The sequence below is a fragment of the Phocoena sinus genome, chromosome 12 (assembly GCF_008692025.1).
Source record: "Phocoena sinus isolate mPhoSin1 chromosome 12, mPhoSin1.pri, whole genome shotgun sequence".
Classification (NCBI taxonomy): Eukaryota; Metazoa; Chordata; class Mammalia; order Artiodactyla; family Phocoenidae; genus Phocoena; species Phocoena sinus.
The window spans coordinates 89,495,905-89,514,161 of record NC_045774.1 but is presented as its reverse complement, the minus strand read 5'-3'; the positions used below and the strand labels follow the sequence as shown (position 1 = coordinate 89,514,161).

General features: G+C 37.4%; 1 protein-coding gene across 1 annotated transcript in view; it reads right to left on the bottom strand.

The window, feature by feature from the left end:
• Nucleotides 1–18,257, bottom strand: part of EYS (eyes shut homolog) — a 1,696,347-nt gene that overhangs the window by 354,324 nt on the left and 1,323,766 nt on the right. The window contains 1 exon segment of the mRNA XM_032651890.1: nucleotides 17,092–17,235. Coding sequence (XP_032507781.1) covers nucleotides 17,092–17,235 — 144 coding nt within the window.

Genomic DNA, 18,257 nt, shown 5'->3' with positions numbered 1-18,257 from the left:
TGAATAATGGCTCTGAAAGATATTCATGTCCTAATTGTTGGAACCTGCGAATATTAACCTTATATGGCAAGGGAGACTTTGCAGATGTGGTTAAATTAAAGATCTTGAGATAGGGAGATTATCCTGGATTATCTGGTTGGGTCATAAAATTAGTCACATGTCTTTTTAAGAGAGAGGCAGAGGGAAATTTGACAGTGGAAGAGGACAAGTTATGTGACTATAGAAGCAGAGATTGGAGTGATGCAGCCACAAGCCAAGAAATGCCAGCAGCCGCCAGAAAGAGGCTGGAAGAGGCAAGGAATAGCTTCTCCTCTGGAGCCTCTGGAAGTAACCAGTCCTGCTAACAACTTGATTTTAGTTGTATAAGATACATTTTATACTTCTGGTTTCTGTTATTTTAAACCACTATGTTTATGGTAATTTGCTGCAGCAGCAATAGGAAATTAATACAGGGTCAATTTTTATTTTTTCTGTTTTGATTTCCAATTGATCTAAAATCATCAAAGCAAATAATTCTCATGATGCATTTACTGAATTCTCAGATATTTGTGGAATATATATTTAAAAATTTTTCATATCCCCATTCTCTACTCTTTACTTTTATTTATTTTTGTGAATATATACATTTAAGATAATGATTTTGTTGTTTTTTTACTCAAGCAATATAAAAAATACCTGTGAAAGTGCACTAAAAGCTGAAATTACAACCCTCAGAAATGACCAGCAATTGGAGAGAGTGTGGAGAAAAGGGAACCCTCCTATACTGATGGTGGGAAGGTAAATTGGTATTGCCACTATGGAGCACAGTATGGAGTTTCCTTACAAAACTAAAAGAGTTATGATGTGATCCTGCAATCCCATTCCTGGACATATATCTGGAGAAAGCCATAATTTGAAAAGATACATGTGCCCCAATGTTCACCACAACACTATTTACAATAACCAAGACATGGAAGCAACATAAAAGTTCATCAACAGATGAGTGGATAAAGGTGTGAGATATATATATATATATATATATATATACACACACACACACACACACATAATGGAATATTGCTCAGCTATAAAAAATGAAATAATTTCATTAGCAGCCACATTGATGGACCTAGAGATTATCATATTAAGTGAAGTAAGCCAGACAAAGACAAATATAATATGATATCACTTATATGTGGAGTCTAAAAATATGATACAAATGAACTAATTTATAAAACAGAAAGACTCATAGATATAGAAAATAAACTTTCAGTTACCAAAGGGGAAAGGTAGGGGGGTAAAAATTAGGAATCTGGGAGTAACATATAAGCACTACTATATATAAAATAAATAACAAGGACCTACTGTATAGCACAGGGAACTATATTCAATATTTTTAATAATGTATAAGGGAAAAGAATCTGAAAAATAATACATATATACATATATATATGTGAATCAATTTGCTGTATACCTGAAAGTAACACAACATTGTAAATCAACTATATTCAATAAAAAATTAATTAATTAAAAAAAAAATGGCTAGCATTAATATTTGGCAAACACTTCCATAGATACGAAGGCTGATAACTGGATAGACGAATATATAGAGAGAAAGTTTTTCTTTTTATTAGAGCAAAATCATAGTGTACATGGATTTTAAAATGGAAATTATATTAAATTAGTAGTTCTCAAACTTTTAGGTCTAAGGACACTTTAGCACACGTAAAATCTACCAAGAAACCCCCAAATGCTTTTGTTTACATGGTTTGCATCTTTTGATACTTATTGTATTAGAATTTAAAACTGAGAAATTTTTCAAATATTTATCAATTAGTTTAGTTAAAAATAACAATAGGGCTTCTCTGGTGGCGCGGTGGTTGAGAATCCGCCTGCCGATGCAGGGGACACGGGTTCGTGCCCCAGTCCAGGAAGACCCCACATGCTGCAGAGCGGCTGGGCCTGTGAGCCATGGCCACTGAACCTGCACATCCAGAGCCTGTGCTCCGCAACGGGAGAGGCCACAACAGTGAGAGGCCCACATACCACACACACACACACAAAAATAATAATAATAACAATAATAAAATCCATTAAATGTTACCTGAATAAACATATTTTGTGAAAAGTATTATATTTTCCAAAAAAAAGAGAGAAATAATCAGAGGAGTAGTGTTATTCTATTCTTTTGCAAATATATTTAATGTAATGCTTAATAAAATACAGCTGGATTCTCATATCTACTTCTGTATTCAATCTGTTGTGAATTGTTCACTTTGGTTGAAATATATGAACTCTAGACTCACACAGAATGTAGTTGTAATGGAAGCCTTTCTAAATACAGGCAAATTGGGCAAATGGTAGTTCCTTAAAGTTTAGTTGAAAAGTGGAATCTGAAACTCTATTAATGACCTTTACATACTCTGTTACATTACAATTCCATTGGTCTTTCTTGCACTTTGAATGGATATTCTACCTGTGCATGACTTTGTAACATTGTGCATTGACTATTTGAAAAATGTTGGTTCACTGGGTTAAAGAGATCTTTCAAATGTTGACATATTTTATCATATAATATATTAATAAAGCACATTCATTGATATTACTACTGAACTCATCAGAAAGTATTGGGAAGCTCTGAAGCTCATTACCGAGGAGGTAAATTTTCTAAAATTCTAATTTTTCTTAGAAAGCTTGAGTTTTATCTTTGTGAACAAATATTGTTAGCTGCCTAACTTGAAATAACAGGTTTGCTTTGTTAATTTTTGAGAAAAAATCTGTAAAATATGCAAGTCTGAATAACCATAGGTCATCTTTTAGTCATTTTTCAAGTCATGTTTTCATACTACTACTTCAACCAGCAATTTAAAAAAATGCACATGCATTTCCTCAAGTCAGTTTTTATACTTTAGTGTGTAGTATGTAGCAGACTTGCTTTATGTATACTTTCTCTTTGGAAAAAAAACATTAAAGAGTTGTATATACAAGGACTGAGAATTTTAAAAGTGAATCTGTTTTTCTGCAACATGAAGAAAAATTTTTGTGTCTGCTTGTGCTTTGAGTGAATAGCGGAGTAGAACAAAATGACCGAATACAATTCGGTGCCACAGCCATGACCCGAGGTGCCAGAAGGTTCATCCACTCTGACTTTTGTATCATGAGTGCAACTGTCAACACAGTGAAAAGGAAAGTGTCTTAGTTTTAGTAAAAAAATAATTTTGGTGTTATGGAAACCTGAAAGGGTCTTGAAGATACTCAGGGATCTGGGTAAACTTGAACTATCTCTGTATTAGAATTCACATCAATTTAAAAAAAAAAAAAAAGAAAATGAAACCAGAGTGAAACTAAAGGTATTGCTGAACCTCAGATAAATGTTTCTTTAACATCTCAGCAAGAATGTCAGAAAACCTAGGTTATCTCTCCCTCCAGGCATCAGGCTCTAGAGAATGGAATAAAAGCAACACTCAGCTCTCCAGGAATGGTTCAGAGAAAAGGGTCAGAAAAGACTGAAAGAATTTAAAATAAGAAAGAAAAAAATCGAGTTCACCCATTGTTTCTTGTCAACTTTCTTTATCTGTGAGCTATTTTGCAACTTTATAAGTTGAGAAAATGAATAATAATTCAAATAATTCTTGTCTATAGAAATGCATACTGTGTCTGGTAAAATGCAATTGGTTAGCACATGGAGGTAGAACTGCTTTCCACCACTTTGCAAGTTTGCTTCAGAATTCCTTAAACTTTTTATATGACTTTGCTCCTTGTATTCGCCTTTGAAGTGGTTGTAGTATCTTACCAGTCCCCTCATCAATTAATAGCTTAAATAAAATCTCTGACGTGTTCATTTTATATGCCTTTTTGAAAAGTATCCTTTAACAAAGGAAAACAAGCTAATTTCAGTTTTTGAAATTATGAGGTATATCAGGAGAAATGATTCACATTATATTAGAGCATATAAAACCAAAATCAACTCCAAGGAGAAAATTTTTCATCTAATACGTGAATGGGGTCCGCAACATGAATGACAGTTTGATCTGACATCATTTATAAACAAATGATCAGAAGAGATTCATAATTTTGAGTTAAAATAAAACTCAACATCATTCTTTATAGAATTGATGGTGATGAATACAGATTATATATATATATATATATATATATATATATATATATATACACATCTTTATTGGAGTATAATTGCTTTACATATGTCCCCATAACTATTCCCTCTTGCATCTCCCTCCCTTCCACTCTCCCTATCCCATCCCTCTAGGTGGTCACAAAGCACCGAGCTGATCTACCTGTGCTATGCGGCCGCTTCCCACTAGCTATCTATTTTACGTTTGGTAGTATATATATGTCCATGCCACTCTCTCACTTTGTCACAGCTTACCCTTCCCCATCCCCATATCCTCAAGTCCATTCTCTATTAGGTCTCTGTCTTTATTCCCATCTTACCCCTAGGTTCTTCATGACATTTTTGTGTTTTTTTTCTTAGATTCCATATATATGTGTTAGTATACGGTATTTGTCTTTCTCTTTCTGACTCACTTCACTCTGTATGACAGACTCTAGGTCCATCCACCTCACTACAAATAACTCAGTTTCGTTCCTTTTTATGGCTGAGTACTATTCCATTGTATATATGTGCCACATCTTCTTTACCCATTCATCTGATGATGGACACTTAGGTTGCTTCCATGTCCTGGCTATTGTAAATAGAGCTGGAATGAATATTTTGGTACTATATGACTCTTTTTGAATTATGGTTTTGTCAGGGTATATGCCCAGTAGTGAGATTGCTGGGTCATATGGTAGTTCTATTTGTAGTTTTGTAAGGAACCTCCATACAGTACTCCATAGTGGCTGTAACAATTCACATTCCCACCAGCAGTGCAAGAGTGCTCCCTTTTCTCCACACCCTCTCCAGCACTTAGTGTTTCTAGATCTTTTGATGATGGCCATTCTCACCAGTGTGTGATGATATCTCATTGCAGTTTTTTTTTTTTTTTTTTTTTTGCTGTACGTGGACCTCTCACTGTTGTGGCCTCTACCGTTGTGGAACACAGGCTCTGGATGCACAGGCTCAGTGGCCATGGCTCATGGGCCTAGCCACTCCACAGCATGTGAGATCTTCCCAGACTGGGGCACAAACCCGTGTCCCTGCATTGGCAGGCAGACTCTCAACCACTGCGCCACCAGGGAAGCCCTCATTGTAGTTTTGATTTTCATTTCTCTAATGATTAATGATGTTGAGCATTCTTTCATGTGTTTGTTGGCAATCTGTATATCTTCTTTGGAGAAACGTCTGTTTAGGTCTTCTGCACATTTTTGGATTGGGTTCTTTGTTTTTTTTGTTATTGAGCTGCCTGAGTTTCTTATAAGGTTTGGAGATTAATCCTTTGTCAGTTGCTTCATTTGAAAATATTTTCTCCCATTCTGAGGGTTGTCTTTTCATCTTGCTTATGGTTTCCTTTGCTGTGCAAAAGCTTTTAAGTTTCATGAGGTCCCATTTGTTTATTTTTGTTTTTATTTCCATTTCTCTAGGAGGTGGGTCAAAAAGGATCTTGCTGTGATTTATGTCATACAGTGTTCTGCTTATGTTTTCCTCTAAGAGTTTGATAGTTTCTGGCTTTACATTTAGGTCTTTAATCCATTTTGAGCTTATTTTTGTGTATGGTATTAGGGAATGTTCTAATCTCATACTTTTACATGTAGCTGTCCAGTTTTCCCAGCACCACTTATTGAAGAGGCTGTCCTTTCTCCACTGTACATTCCTGCCTCCTTTATCAAAGATAAGTTAAGTTTATCCCTGGAATTTGTATCCTGTTCCATTGATCTGTATTTCTGTTTTTGTGCCAGTACCATATTGTCCTGATTACTGTAGCTTTGTAGTATAGTCTGAAGTCAGGGAGCCTGATTCCTCCAGCTCCGTTTTTCGTTCTCAAGATTGCTTTGGCTATTCGGAGTCTTTTGTGTTTCCATATAAATTGTGAAATTTCTTGTTCTAGTTCTGTGAAAAATGCCAGTGGTAGTTTGGTAGGGATTGCATTGAATCGGTAGATTGCTTTGGGTAGTAGAGTCATTTTCACAATGTTGATTCTTCCAGTCCAAGAACATGGTATATCTCTCCATCTATTTGTATCATCTTTAATTTCTTTCATCTGTGTGTTATAATTTTCTGCATACAAGTTTTTTGTCTCCTTAGGTAGGTTTATTCATAGATATTTTATTCTTTTTGTTGCAATGGTAAAAGGGATTGTTTTGTTAATTTCACTTTCAGATTTTTCATCATTAGTGTATAGGAATGCGAGAGATTTCTGTGCATTAATTTTGTATCCTGCTACTTTACCTAATTCATTGCTTAGCTCTAGTAGTTTTCTGCTAGCATCTTTAGGAGTCTCTCTATATAGTATCATGTCATCTGCAAATAGTGACAGTTTTACTTCTTCTTTTCCAATTTGGATTCCTTTTATTTCATTTTCTTCTCTGATTGCTGTGGCTAAAACTTCCAAAACTATGTTGAATGAGAGTGGTGAGAGTGGGTAACCTTGTCTTGTTCCTGATCTTAGTGGAAGTGGTTTCAGATTTTCACCATTGAGGACAATGTTGCCTGTGGGTTTGTCATATATGGCTTTTATTATATTGACGATAGTTCCCTCTATCCCTACTTTATGGAGGGTTTTTATCATAAATGGGTGTTCTATTTTTTTGAAAGCTTTCTCTTCATCTATTAAGATGATCATATGTTTTTTCTCCTTCAACTTGTTAATATGGTGTATCACATTGATTGATTTGCGTATTTTGAAGAATCCTTGCATTCTGGAATAAACCCCATTTCATCATGGTGTATGATCCTTTTAATGTGCTCTTGGATTCTGTCTGCTAGTATTTTGTTGAGGATTTTTGCATCTATGTTCATCAGTGATATTGACCTGTAGTTTTCTTTCTTTGTGACATCCTTGTCTGGTTTTGGTATCAGGGTGATGGTGGCCTCGTAGAATGAGTTTGAGAGTGTTGCTCCCTCTGCTATATTTTGGAAGAGTTTGAAAAAGATAGGTGTTATTGCTTCTCTAATTATTTGATAAAATTCGCCTATGAAGTCATCTGGTCCTGGGCTTTTGTTTGTTGGAAGATTTTTAATCACAGTTCCAATTTCAGTGCTTGTGATTGGTCTGTTCATATTTTCTATTTCTTCCTGATTCTGTCTTGGCAGGTTGTTTATTTCTATGAATTTGTCCATTTCTTCCAGGTTGTCCATTTTATTGGCATAGAGTTGTTTGTAGTATCTCTCATGATCTTTTGTATTTCTGCAGTGTTAGTTGTTACTTCTCCTTTTTCATTTCTAATTCTATTGATTTGTGTCTTCTCCCTTTTTGTCTTGATGAGTCTGGATCATGGTTTATCAATTTCGTTTATTCTCAAAGAACCACCTTTTAGTTTTTTTGATCTTTGCTATCATTTCTTTCATTTCCTTTTCATTTATTTATGATCTGATCTTTATGATTTCTTTCCTTCTGCTAACTTTGGAGTTTTTTTGTTCTTCTTTCTCTAGTTGCTTTAGATGCAAGGTTAGGTTGTTTGTTCGAGATATTTCCTGTTTCTTAAGGTAGGATTTTATTGCTATAAACTTCCCTCTTAGAACTGCTTTTTCTGCATCCCATGGGTTTTGGGTCATCATATCTTCATTGTCATTCGTTTCTAGAGATTTTTTGATTTCTTCTTTGATTTCTTCAGTGATCACTTCATTATTAATTAGTGTATTGTTTAGCTTCCCTCTGCTTGTATTATTTACAGATCTTTTCCTGTAGTTGATATCTCGTCTCATAGTGTTGTGGTCGGAAAAGATACTTGATACAATTTTAATTTTCTTAAATTTACGAAGGCTTGATTTGTGACCCAATCTATGATCTATCCTGGAAAATGTTCTATGAGCACTTGAGAAAAATGTGTATTCTGTTGTTTTTGGGTAGAATGTATTCTAAATATCAATTAAGTCCATCTTGTTTAATGTATCATTTAAAGCTTGTGTTTCCTTATTTAATTTCATTTTGGATGATTTGTCCATTGGTGAAAGTGGGGTGTTGAAGCCCCTACTATGAATGTGTTACTGTCGATTTCCCCTTTTATTGCTGTTAGCATTTGCCTTATGTATTGAGCTGCTCCTATGTTGGGTGCAAAAATATTTACAATTGTTATATCTTCTTCTTGGTTCGATGTCTTGATTATTATGCAGTGTCCTTCTTTGTCCCTTGTAATAGTCTTTATTTTAAAGTCTATTTTGTCTGATATTACAATTGCTACTCCACCGTTTTTTTTGTTTCCATTTGCATGGAGTATCTTTTTCCATCCCCTCACTTTCAGTCTGTATGTGTCCCTAGGTCTGAAGTGGGTCTCTTGTAGGCAGCATATATATGGGTCCTGTTTTTGTATCCATTCATCCAGTCTGTGTCTTTTGGTAGGAGCATTTAGTCCATTTACATTTAAGGTAATTATCAATATGTATGTTCCTATTCCCATTTTCTTAATTATTTTGGGTTTGTTATTGTAGGTCTTTTCCTTCTCTTGTGTTTCTTGCCTAGAGACGTTCCTTTAGCATTCGTTGTAAAGCTGGTTTGATGGTGCTGAACTCTCTCAGCTTTTGCTTGTCTGTAAAGATTTTAATTTCTCCATCAAATGTGAATGAAATCCTTGCTGGGTAGAGTAATCTTGGTTGTAGGTTTTTCTCCTTCATCACTTTAAATATGCCCTGCCAGTCCTTTCTGGCTTGCAGAGTTTCTGCTGAAAGATCAGCTGTTAACCTTATAGGGATTCCCTTGTGTGTTATTTCTTGTTTTTCCCTTGCTACTTTTAATATGTTTTCTTTGTATTTAATTTTTGATAGTTTGATTAATATGTGTCTTGACCTGTTCCTCCTTGGACTTATGCTATATGGGACTCTCTGTGCTTCCTGGACTTGATTAACTATTTCCTTTCCCATATTAGTGAAGTTTTCTACTATAATCTGTTCAAATATTTTCTCAGTCCCTTTTTTTTCTCTTCTTCTTCTGGGACTCCTATGATTTGAATGTTGGTGCATTTAATGTTGTCCCAGAGGTCTCTGAGACTGTCCTCAGTTTTTTTTAATTCTTTTTCCTTTATTCTGCTCTGCAGTAGTTATTTCCTCTATTTTATCTTCCAGGTCACTTATCCGTTCTTCTGCCTCAGTTATTCTGCTATTGATCCTTTCTAGAGTATTTTTAATTTCATTTACTGTGTTGTTCACCATTGCTTGTTTCCTCTTTAGGTCCTTGTTAAATGTTTCTTGCATTTTGTCTATGCTATTTCCAAGATTTTGGATCACCTTTACTCTCATTATTCAGAATTCTTCAGGTAGACTGCCTATTTCCTCTTCATTTGTTAGGTCTGGTGGGTTTTTATCTTGCTCCTTTGCCTGCTGTGTGATTTTCTGTCTTCTCATTTTCTTATCTTATAGTGTTTGGGGTCTCCTTTTTGCAGGCTGCAGGTTCATTTCATATTTCCCATTGTTTTTGGTGTCATTTCCCAGTGGCTAAAGTTGGTTCAGTGGTTGTGTAGGCTTCCTTGTGGAGGGGATGAGTGCCTGTGTTCTGGTGGATGAGGCTGGATCTTGTCTTTCTGGTGGGCAGGACCATGTCTGGTGGTGTGTTTTTGGGTGTCTGTGGCCTTATTATGATTTTAGGCAGCCTTTCTGCTAATGGATAGGGCTGTGTTCCTGTCTTGCTAGTTGTTTGGCATAGGGTGTCCTCCACTGTAGTTTGCTGTTCGTTGAGTGAAGATGGGTGCTGGTGTTGAGATGGAGATCTCTGGGAGATTTTCGCCATTTGATATTAAGCAGAGCTGGGAGGTCTCTTGTGGGCAAGTGTCCTAAAGTTGGCTCTCCCACCTCAGAGGCACAGCACTGACTCCTGGCTGCAGCACCAAGAGCCTTTCATTCACATGGCTCAGAATAAAAGGGAGAAAAAATGAAAGAAAGGAAGAAAGAAAGAAAGAAAGAAAGAAAGAGGATAAAATAAAATAAAGTAAGATAAAATAAAATAATTAAAATAAAAAGATAATTATTAAGAAAAAAACTTTAAAAAGTAAAACAAAAACAAACAAACAAAAAAGCCAGAAAGGCAGAACCTTAGGACAAATGGTGAAAGCAAAGCTATACAGACAAAATCTCGCACAGAATCAGACACATACACACTCACAGAAAGAGGAAAAAAATCATCTACCTTGCTCCCAAAGTCCACCACCTCAATTTGGGATGATTCGTTGTCTATTCAGGGATTCCACAGATGCAGCGTACATCAAGTTGATTGCGGAGCTTTAATCAGCTGCTTCTCAGGTTGCTGGGAGAGATTTCCCTTTCTCTTCTTTGTTCGCACAGCTCCTGGGGCTCAGCTTTGGATTTGGCCCCAGCTCTGCATGTAGGTCGCCGGAGGGCGTCTGTTCTTCGCTCAGACAGGATGGGGTTAAAGGAGCCGCCGCTTCGGGGGCTCTGGCTCACTTAGGCCGGGAGGACAGAGGGGTGCTGATGCGGGGCGAGCTTGCAGCTGCAGAGACGTGCATGATGTTGCACCAGCCTGAGGTGCGCCGTGCGTTCTCCCAGGGAAGTTGTCCCTGGATCACAGGACCCTGGCAGTGGTGGGCTGCACAGGCTCCCAGAAGGGAGATGTAGATAGTGTCCTGTGCTCGTACACAGGCTTCTTGGTGGTGACAGCAGCAGCCTTAGCGGCTCATGCCCGTCTCTGGGGTCCATGCTTTTAGCCGCGGCTTGCGCCCGTCTCTGGAGTTCCTTTAAGCAGCGCTCTTAATCCCCTCTCCTCGGGTACCAGGAATCAAAGAGAGAAGAAAAAGTCTCTTGCCTCTTAGGCAGCTCCAGACTTTTTCCCGGACTCCCTCCTGGCTAGCCGTGGTGCACTAACCCCTTCAGGCTGTGTTCACACGGCCAACCCCATTCCTCTCCCTGCGCTCTGACCGAAGCCCCGAGCCTCAGCTCGCAGCACTGTCCGCCCCGGCGGGTGAGCAGACAAGCCTCTCAGGCTGGTGAGTGCCGGTCGGCACCGATACTCTGTGTCGGAATCTCCCTGCTTTGCCCTCCGCACCCCTGTTGCTGTGCTCTCCTCCGCGGCTTCGAAGCTCCCCCCTCCGCCACCCGCAGTCTCTGTCAGGGAAGGGGCTCCTAGTGTGTGGAAACCTTTCCTCCTTCACAGCTCCCTCCCACTGGTGCAGGTCCCGTCCCTATTCTTTTGTCTCTGGTTTTTCTTTTTTCTTTGGCCCTACCGAGGTATGTGGGGAATTTCTTGCCTTTTGGGAGGTCTGAGGTCTTTTGCCAGCGTTCAGTAGGTGTTCTGTAGGAGATGTTCCACATGTAGATGTATTTCTGGTGTATCTGTGGGGAGGAAGGTGATCTTCACGTCTTACTCTTCTGCCATCTTCCCCCTCTCTCCAGATAATATGTTTATTATATCAGGCACGTAGACAGTCGAGTATGGAAATTTCCATAAAGTGACATGGATTTCTACCATCTCCCATGAAATAAATAACACCATACATTTGTATGGTACTTTGTATTTTTCAAAACACTTTTAAATATACGTTTTCAAACCTTGTGAATTTGATAGTACCAATTACATCTGCATGTTTCATAGTCAGATACAAAACAGAAAGTTTCATTGACTGGCTCTATGTTGTACAGTCAGCTGACAATCGATCTGGGCTCAAGTCTTGGGTGATGTTGTTACCTCCTGATACTTGGCTCAGAACTGCCTGTGGCAGCAGCTGATGGTCTCTTCCTTCCTGGTACCACCTGGTGGCATGTGATAAAGACTGTTCTCCCAGCTTGCCCTGGGTTCTCTGCTGAACCCAGGCTTTTGCTGCAGCTCTAGAACTCCACTTTCCCCACTATCCTGAAAGGTTTGTGTTTGTCCAGAGCAGCAGCAATGCAACAGCAACCTCAGTAGCTAATGGTTTGCAGACATCGTAGAGCAGCATGTATGTAGGATATAGTTGGGGTGAGTTGGCTGGTCCCTGGATGGACAGCAGGCAGAGCAGCTCTGGGGAGGGTGAAAGAGCCTGGAAGCAGGCTGGCATACATAATTCATTATTACATATTTCCCACATGCTGCTGCAGAGTGGGCCAGTTTCTGAAATTTACAGAAAGCCTATTTTAATTTTTCCTAGGCTGCTAACTCTGCTTAACCAGTAAAACAAAGTCATAATTCCAGAGTCTGAGAGGAATGAATCCTCTTTATTTAGGTGAAATGGACAAGAATGAAAACTAAAAACTGCACCAATTTCATCCCACTGCTGTTGCAGTCTTGATTCTAGACTTTTTCATGGTCGAATTTTTCTTTTCCACAGTGGAGATGTCTATCAAATGGATGCAACATGAATGACACCCATTTGATAAAAATATCCTGGTCCTCCCATTCCTAGAGTCCTTGTCTGGCAGGCACGAGGGAGGAGGGATTAAAGCATATCTGAACAAGATGTTTGAGCACTTATTGCACATTGCCGTATGCCAAACACTGTTTTAAGCACGTTAAACGTGGTAACTCTCTCAATCTTAAAACAACTTTTTAACATCTTTGGTATTATTATTATTAATATTATTCCATTTTACAGAGATGTTCAGTAATGTGCCAAAGGGCAGAGACAGGTAGAGTAGCTCCAGAGTAATTTTCCTAATCACTGGTTGACATCATTCTTGAGGTGGGCACGGCAGCAAGTTCAGTCTTGACTAGGCTCATTTCTTTGTTTCTGCCCCTTCCTCTGTCGACCAGGAGTAACCTTGTTCCATTCCCTTATTAATTACATCAGAAGCAGAGTTGAATTGCTCACTACTGATCTTTTTCTTCATAAATTTCAGTCATAGAAATAGAATCTAGTTGTTTTAAACACAATCGTCTATTTCAAGAGAAATTTAATGAATCACATCGTTCTAGGTCGAGGGTTGGCAAACTCTGCCCCATGGGTCAATTCTGCCATCGACTGGTTTTGTAAGTAAAGTGTTTTCGGAGCACAGCCACATTCATTTATTTACTTTTTCTATGGCTGCTTTCATGCTACACTGGCAGAGTTGAGCAGTTATGACAGACACCGTCTGGTCTGCAGAAAAAATTACTTTCTGGTTGTTATGGAAAAATTTGCCAACCCCCATTCTGTTTAAGCACACCCAGAAAAACGTTACGTTTGATTCAAACTGTGTTTTTTTTTGTTTTGTTTTGTTATTTTTGCGGTATGCGGGCCTCTCACTGTTGTGGCCTCTCCCGTTGCGGAGCACAGGCTCCGGACGCGCAGGCTCAGCCGCCATGGCTCATGGGCCCAGCCACTCCGCGGCATGTGGGATCTTCCCGGACTGGGGTACGGACCCGTGTCCCCTGCATCGGCAGGCGGACTCTCAACCACTGCACCACCAGGGAAGCCCCAGATTCAAACTATGTTTTGATTAAATCCTGAAAAATCTATACCCTTTTGTTGGAAGAAAATATAGCCATGTTTAACAGAATAGTTCCCTAAAATAAAGTTTCAATAACTACTAATTTTTTATTGTAACCACCAAAGTTGAATAACTCACAAACAGAACTTTAAGAACTATTCTAATCAAGTACTGAGGGTGTGGGTAGAATAGATGTAAAACCCAACTCAGACGATGAGGTGTTCCCTAGTTAGAGAAGAGATATAAGCCCAGAATCCTGGTATTATGAGTCTCCACTCAGCCGCAGTCCTTACTGTGTACTCCTGTTGGAAAACTGTCACAGTCAGCTTTCTCATGGAGTTAGGCTCATAGGATCTCGCCATTGAATGGTGAGAAGCAAGACACAGACCACATCTTATTCATATTTGTACCCCTCCCAGGGCCTGACAGCGTGCAGTGTGCACTTTTTGGCACTCAGTTACTACTTGTTGAGTTTGACTTTGCTGCCGCATAAGGATGATACAATAAAGTGATCTCTAGATGCCTTATGAATGGCCATGCATGACTTCCTGCAACCCTGCTCTCAATCCCACTCTGTCCCTTCTCTGTCTGGAGCAAGCTCCACTGGAAGCTAGTATCAAGGGGTAAAGGCATTCAGAGAACTTTATGCTGCACGTTGTAAAATTGATTTTAAAAATGGAGCAAACTTTCTGTATGAGAAAAGATGCTTCTTAATAAGACGTCAGGCAATGCTGTGGTGTCTCACTGGTCTTGGCATAGAAGGTGTCTAATGAAGATATTGTGTATTTTGCTGGGGAAATCATTTTATAGAGAAAGACAGAGGTTATGATTCTTCAGATTTAATTTTTTTCTTCAGCAATATCAGATATCTCTTCTACCAGTCCTTCCTAAATGCACCAGAAAGGAGGTTTCAATAATCTTATCCGTTCTATCAATTCCTACCTGGAATAAATTTCTAAGACCAGTCCTTTTGCTCTCTTTCTTAAATACAGACCCTAAGTAATATAAAGATTATTTCTGAATTCTGTTCTTCCACTGGAGCTGCTCATGTAATTTGCCTCCTGCATCTCGGTCAAATGTCTTCTCCTAATTCTCAGATCACATCCTTCCAAAGGGCCTGCTTATTTCTTCTCACAGAAATAGCACAGAATGGATTCACCTGCATAGTAATAAATCCCATGACAAAACCTGACTGATGCTGCTTGCTGAACAGAGCTCATTTTCTGAGAGTGCACCTAAAGAGTTTTGTGTGGTCTCACCCCTTCTCCCGTGACCTATTAGCAGGTCCTTTGACTGTGTTCCAGAATTCTGAATTGGTTCAGTGGCAGATTCAAAAAGTTTTCTTTTCATCTTGACTGCTCTTCTCAGAGCTGTCTCTCTCCCACAGAGAGTTCTTTTAAAAACTATCCTTTCTAAGGAATTTTACTGTAACCCCATAAGGATTCAAACTTTATCTCCCTTTTGTCCCCTTTTCAACATCAATTAGTTGTTGAGGCAAACTGAGAAAAGATAAAGCTACAGTTTTGAACTAGGAATATAATTCAAAACTGTCATTGGCTTATCAATCTAATATTTCTCTCTATCGTTTTCCCTTTAATAGGTGATGATACAAAGCAAAAATGTTCAATTAATGTTTGTGAAATGAAATTCAGTTTTTGCTAAAATGTTCAGGAATAGGTAAAAATAGCAAAGGTAAAAAACAACCCCTCTACCCCCCCAAAAAAACCAAAAAAACCTTACACTCTAACATCTGTTTAATTTCCTCACCACTTTTAATTGCTCCTACACATAATATACTGATTTCAAAGGAAAGAAAATTAGTCCTGAAGTCAAATTAAGGGACACCTTTAAAATTGCAGGTGTCTAAATGAACCACAAAAATCTTTGTGTTCATCTGTTGTGAGGCTTTTATGAGGTTGACAGATTCCAAGAGGAGTGAAGACAGCAAACCCATAAACCGTTCTGCTGAGGTCTTCCCAAGAGTGTGGGATTAAATTACCACTTACACATGAACAAAAAGAATGTGCTACAGACAAAAATATTTTCTCCCTTCACAGGCTATGAAACTTCCTTGAGTAAACAGTTTCCACACATCCAGTGCTGTGATAGCAACAATTATGTAAGACAAAGACACAGGCTGCTCATTATTCCAAGGGCACTCTGTTCTCATTAATAATTTCTAGTTTGACTTTTTTGGTAGGTCATTGGCTACAAAAGGCAAAATTAATTGTATGGCACTAACATCAGCTTAGGTTTGACTGTTTTAGAGCACCAGCTTGAACAGAGTGGACACACGTGGCATGTATGTCTGTGGCCTTCAGAAAGAGAAAGTTGAGTGGCAGTTTGGATGTGGGCCTGCAGCGCAGGCCCAGGGTAGGAGAATTCCCAGAGGTTGGCTGCTTCTTTGGCTATGAGCTGTTTTCAGTTGCTAAAAACACACTTTTCACAAGGAAACACCTTCCATATCCAGGTAACTTAAAACACTGCAAATCCAGAAAATGACTTTGCTTTCTTTGTGTCTTTAAAGTATTACATTTATATCTTTTGTTTTATGTTTTGTTTTGTTCCCCCTGAAATGCACTATTACCTCCAAATTTCATGGTCACCTATCACCACTTAGGTTTCCCATATAAAAAATCAGTTTTTCTTTTATTATTTTCTTCTCTTTTTTTAAACATAAATAAATGAAATAATTTAAAGCTATCATTTAAACAGGGGCACTTACACTCCTAGGAAATAAATAATGCTGGCCTAGTTCTGACAAGTTAGTTTCTTTCTAAAATGTAACATAAATTCCCAGTTTTAACTTAATGTTCAAAGTTTTTAACTATACCCAGTTTTCCAAAAATTCTTCTTTTAGGCATTTTTCTCATATTCAAGTAATAAAAAAGTTTAAGTTTTGTTTAGAAAGTACAGTAAGATGAATCGATTTTGCAAAATATTTCAAAGTGGAAGAGAAACTCATTTGGGAAATAATGAATTGCCTTACAGTGGATCATCTATCCAAGTACTGAAGACATTGTATCTCCAATATAGGGAACTATTAAAACTATGGTGTATTCATTTCAAAAGAGAAAAAAAACAATTGTAACATTTGTAATATTGCAGGCAATACACTTTAGTGGTATTTGCCCATGAGTGAAAGAGACCAAAATGTAGAGAACCCTGTACATGGAGGTATTTCCTTAAACAAATATTGTTAATACTACTTTTTTTTTTTGCCAGCTAAATTTAAGATAATGCTTAAAGAGTGATAAGAATTTTCCCAACTGTCAAATGAATACCAGCTTTGAAATACCTTTTTCCAAGTTACCAAGTATTGAATGCAATTCATGTTAGTTATTTATATTATAAAAAATATGCTATTTGAAACATTTGCAGCATTACTGTTTCACTGCTATAGCCATATGCTGTCAAATTTATATGCTTGGTGTATCCTTCTTTGCTGGTTCAGAGCCTGTTTGTAAGTCATGTTTCATTAAGTGACTCCTAAATTAAAGAAACTGCTAAAGAAAACTAGAAAGAAACAAGATTTCTTTTTGGTAATACTTCATTCACTAGGCTAGAAAAGTTTTCCCAAAACATTTAAATGAATAATTCATTAATTCAGTAGGTTAATATTTGAGAAAGAAGCATGACATATAGGAGGTCAAACATTTAATACTCACTGTAGAGAATTGTTCCATTCAAAGTGCTTGTTTGTATAGTCAAGTAGATGTTAACAATTCTGTTATGTTCCTTCCTCAGGATTGTACAAAAAGGCAGTTCTAAGTAGGAATTCCCATTGAAAGATGGAAAAAATAAACCTGCATCTAAAAAAAAAAGTCATATTAATATATGTTCTGATAGCATTCTATTGCTAATCAAGTAGATGAGAACATAGCATTTATAGTTAACACTCATATAAAATGATAACACTGGTATTTATAGATATTTGGCCAAACTTCAAGAAATTTAGATATATAAGTATAATAAATTTGTAAAGTCATTGTCTCGAGTAATTAACTACCAGTTCATAGGAAAAAACTTTAAGCAAAAATTTTAGATGAATAAAAAAAAATGCCCTGATATTATATTAAAAATGTGTCCCTGCATATGTGAAATAATAGTTTTCATTAGACTCTTAAAATATCCTGTGATACAAATGGCAGTACGTCAAATTACACTCTTAAAATTCATGCATTTTATTTGATGTAATCATACCTCAATAAAAAAGTTTAAAAAAAGTCTGTAACAAAAAAAGATTAGAAATTTGTCTCATAGAGGTATTTTATTAATATTCATTAATATTTAGTGCTTGTCAATAATACTTAAATATTTTATAAGTAGTATTACTATAATATGCAATGTGATTAATAATTTTTACAGTTATCCTTTTAAAATTATTCTTTAACTGAATTAATCTCATAAAATCTGGAGGCACATAAAATTTGGAAAGTATTTTATTGTCATATATATATTTACATCTATAGACTTGATACATTGAACACGTGTAATATAATATATGGGAGGCTAGAACTTTATTTTTGTCTCTCTCACAATGGGGGAAATTTTCTCTGCCTCTGGGTGAAAACTTGGCAATCCCTATGAGTTCCACCTTCTTTCTAAGTTATACAATGATACAGAAGCTAATCCAGGCTAAGAAGTTTATCAACATTTAAATCTTCCTTTAGAGATATGACTTCCCCAGCCCCCTCCAACCAGCTAAGGCCTGAAGGGCACCTGTTACCCGCTGCCTGTTTTCCAGGCAGGAAGAAGTTGGTTTCTCTTCTTTTTATGTTCTTAGAGCCTCCTCTCAAGCTAGCTGCTGTTTCGGATACTTTGAGCTTTGCAG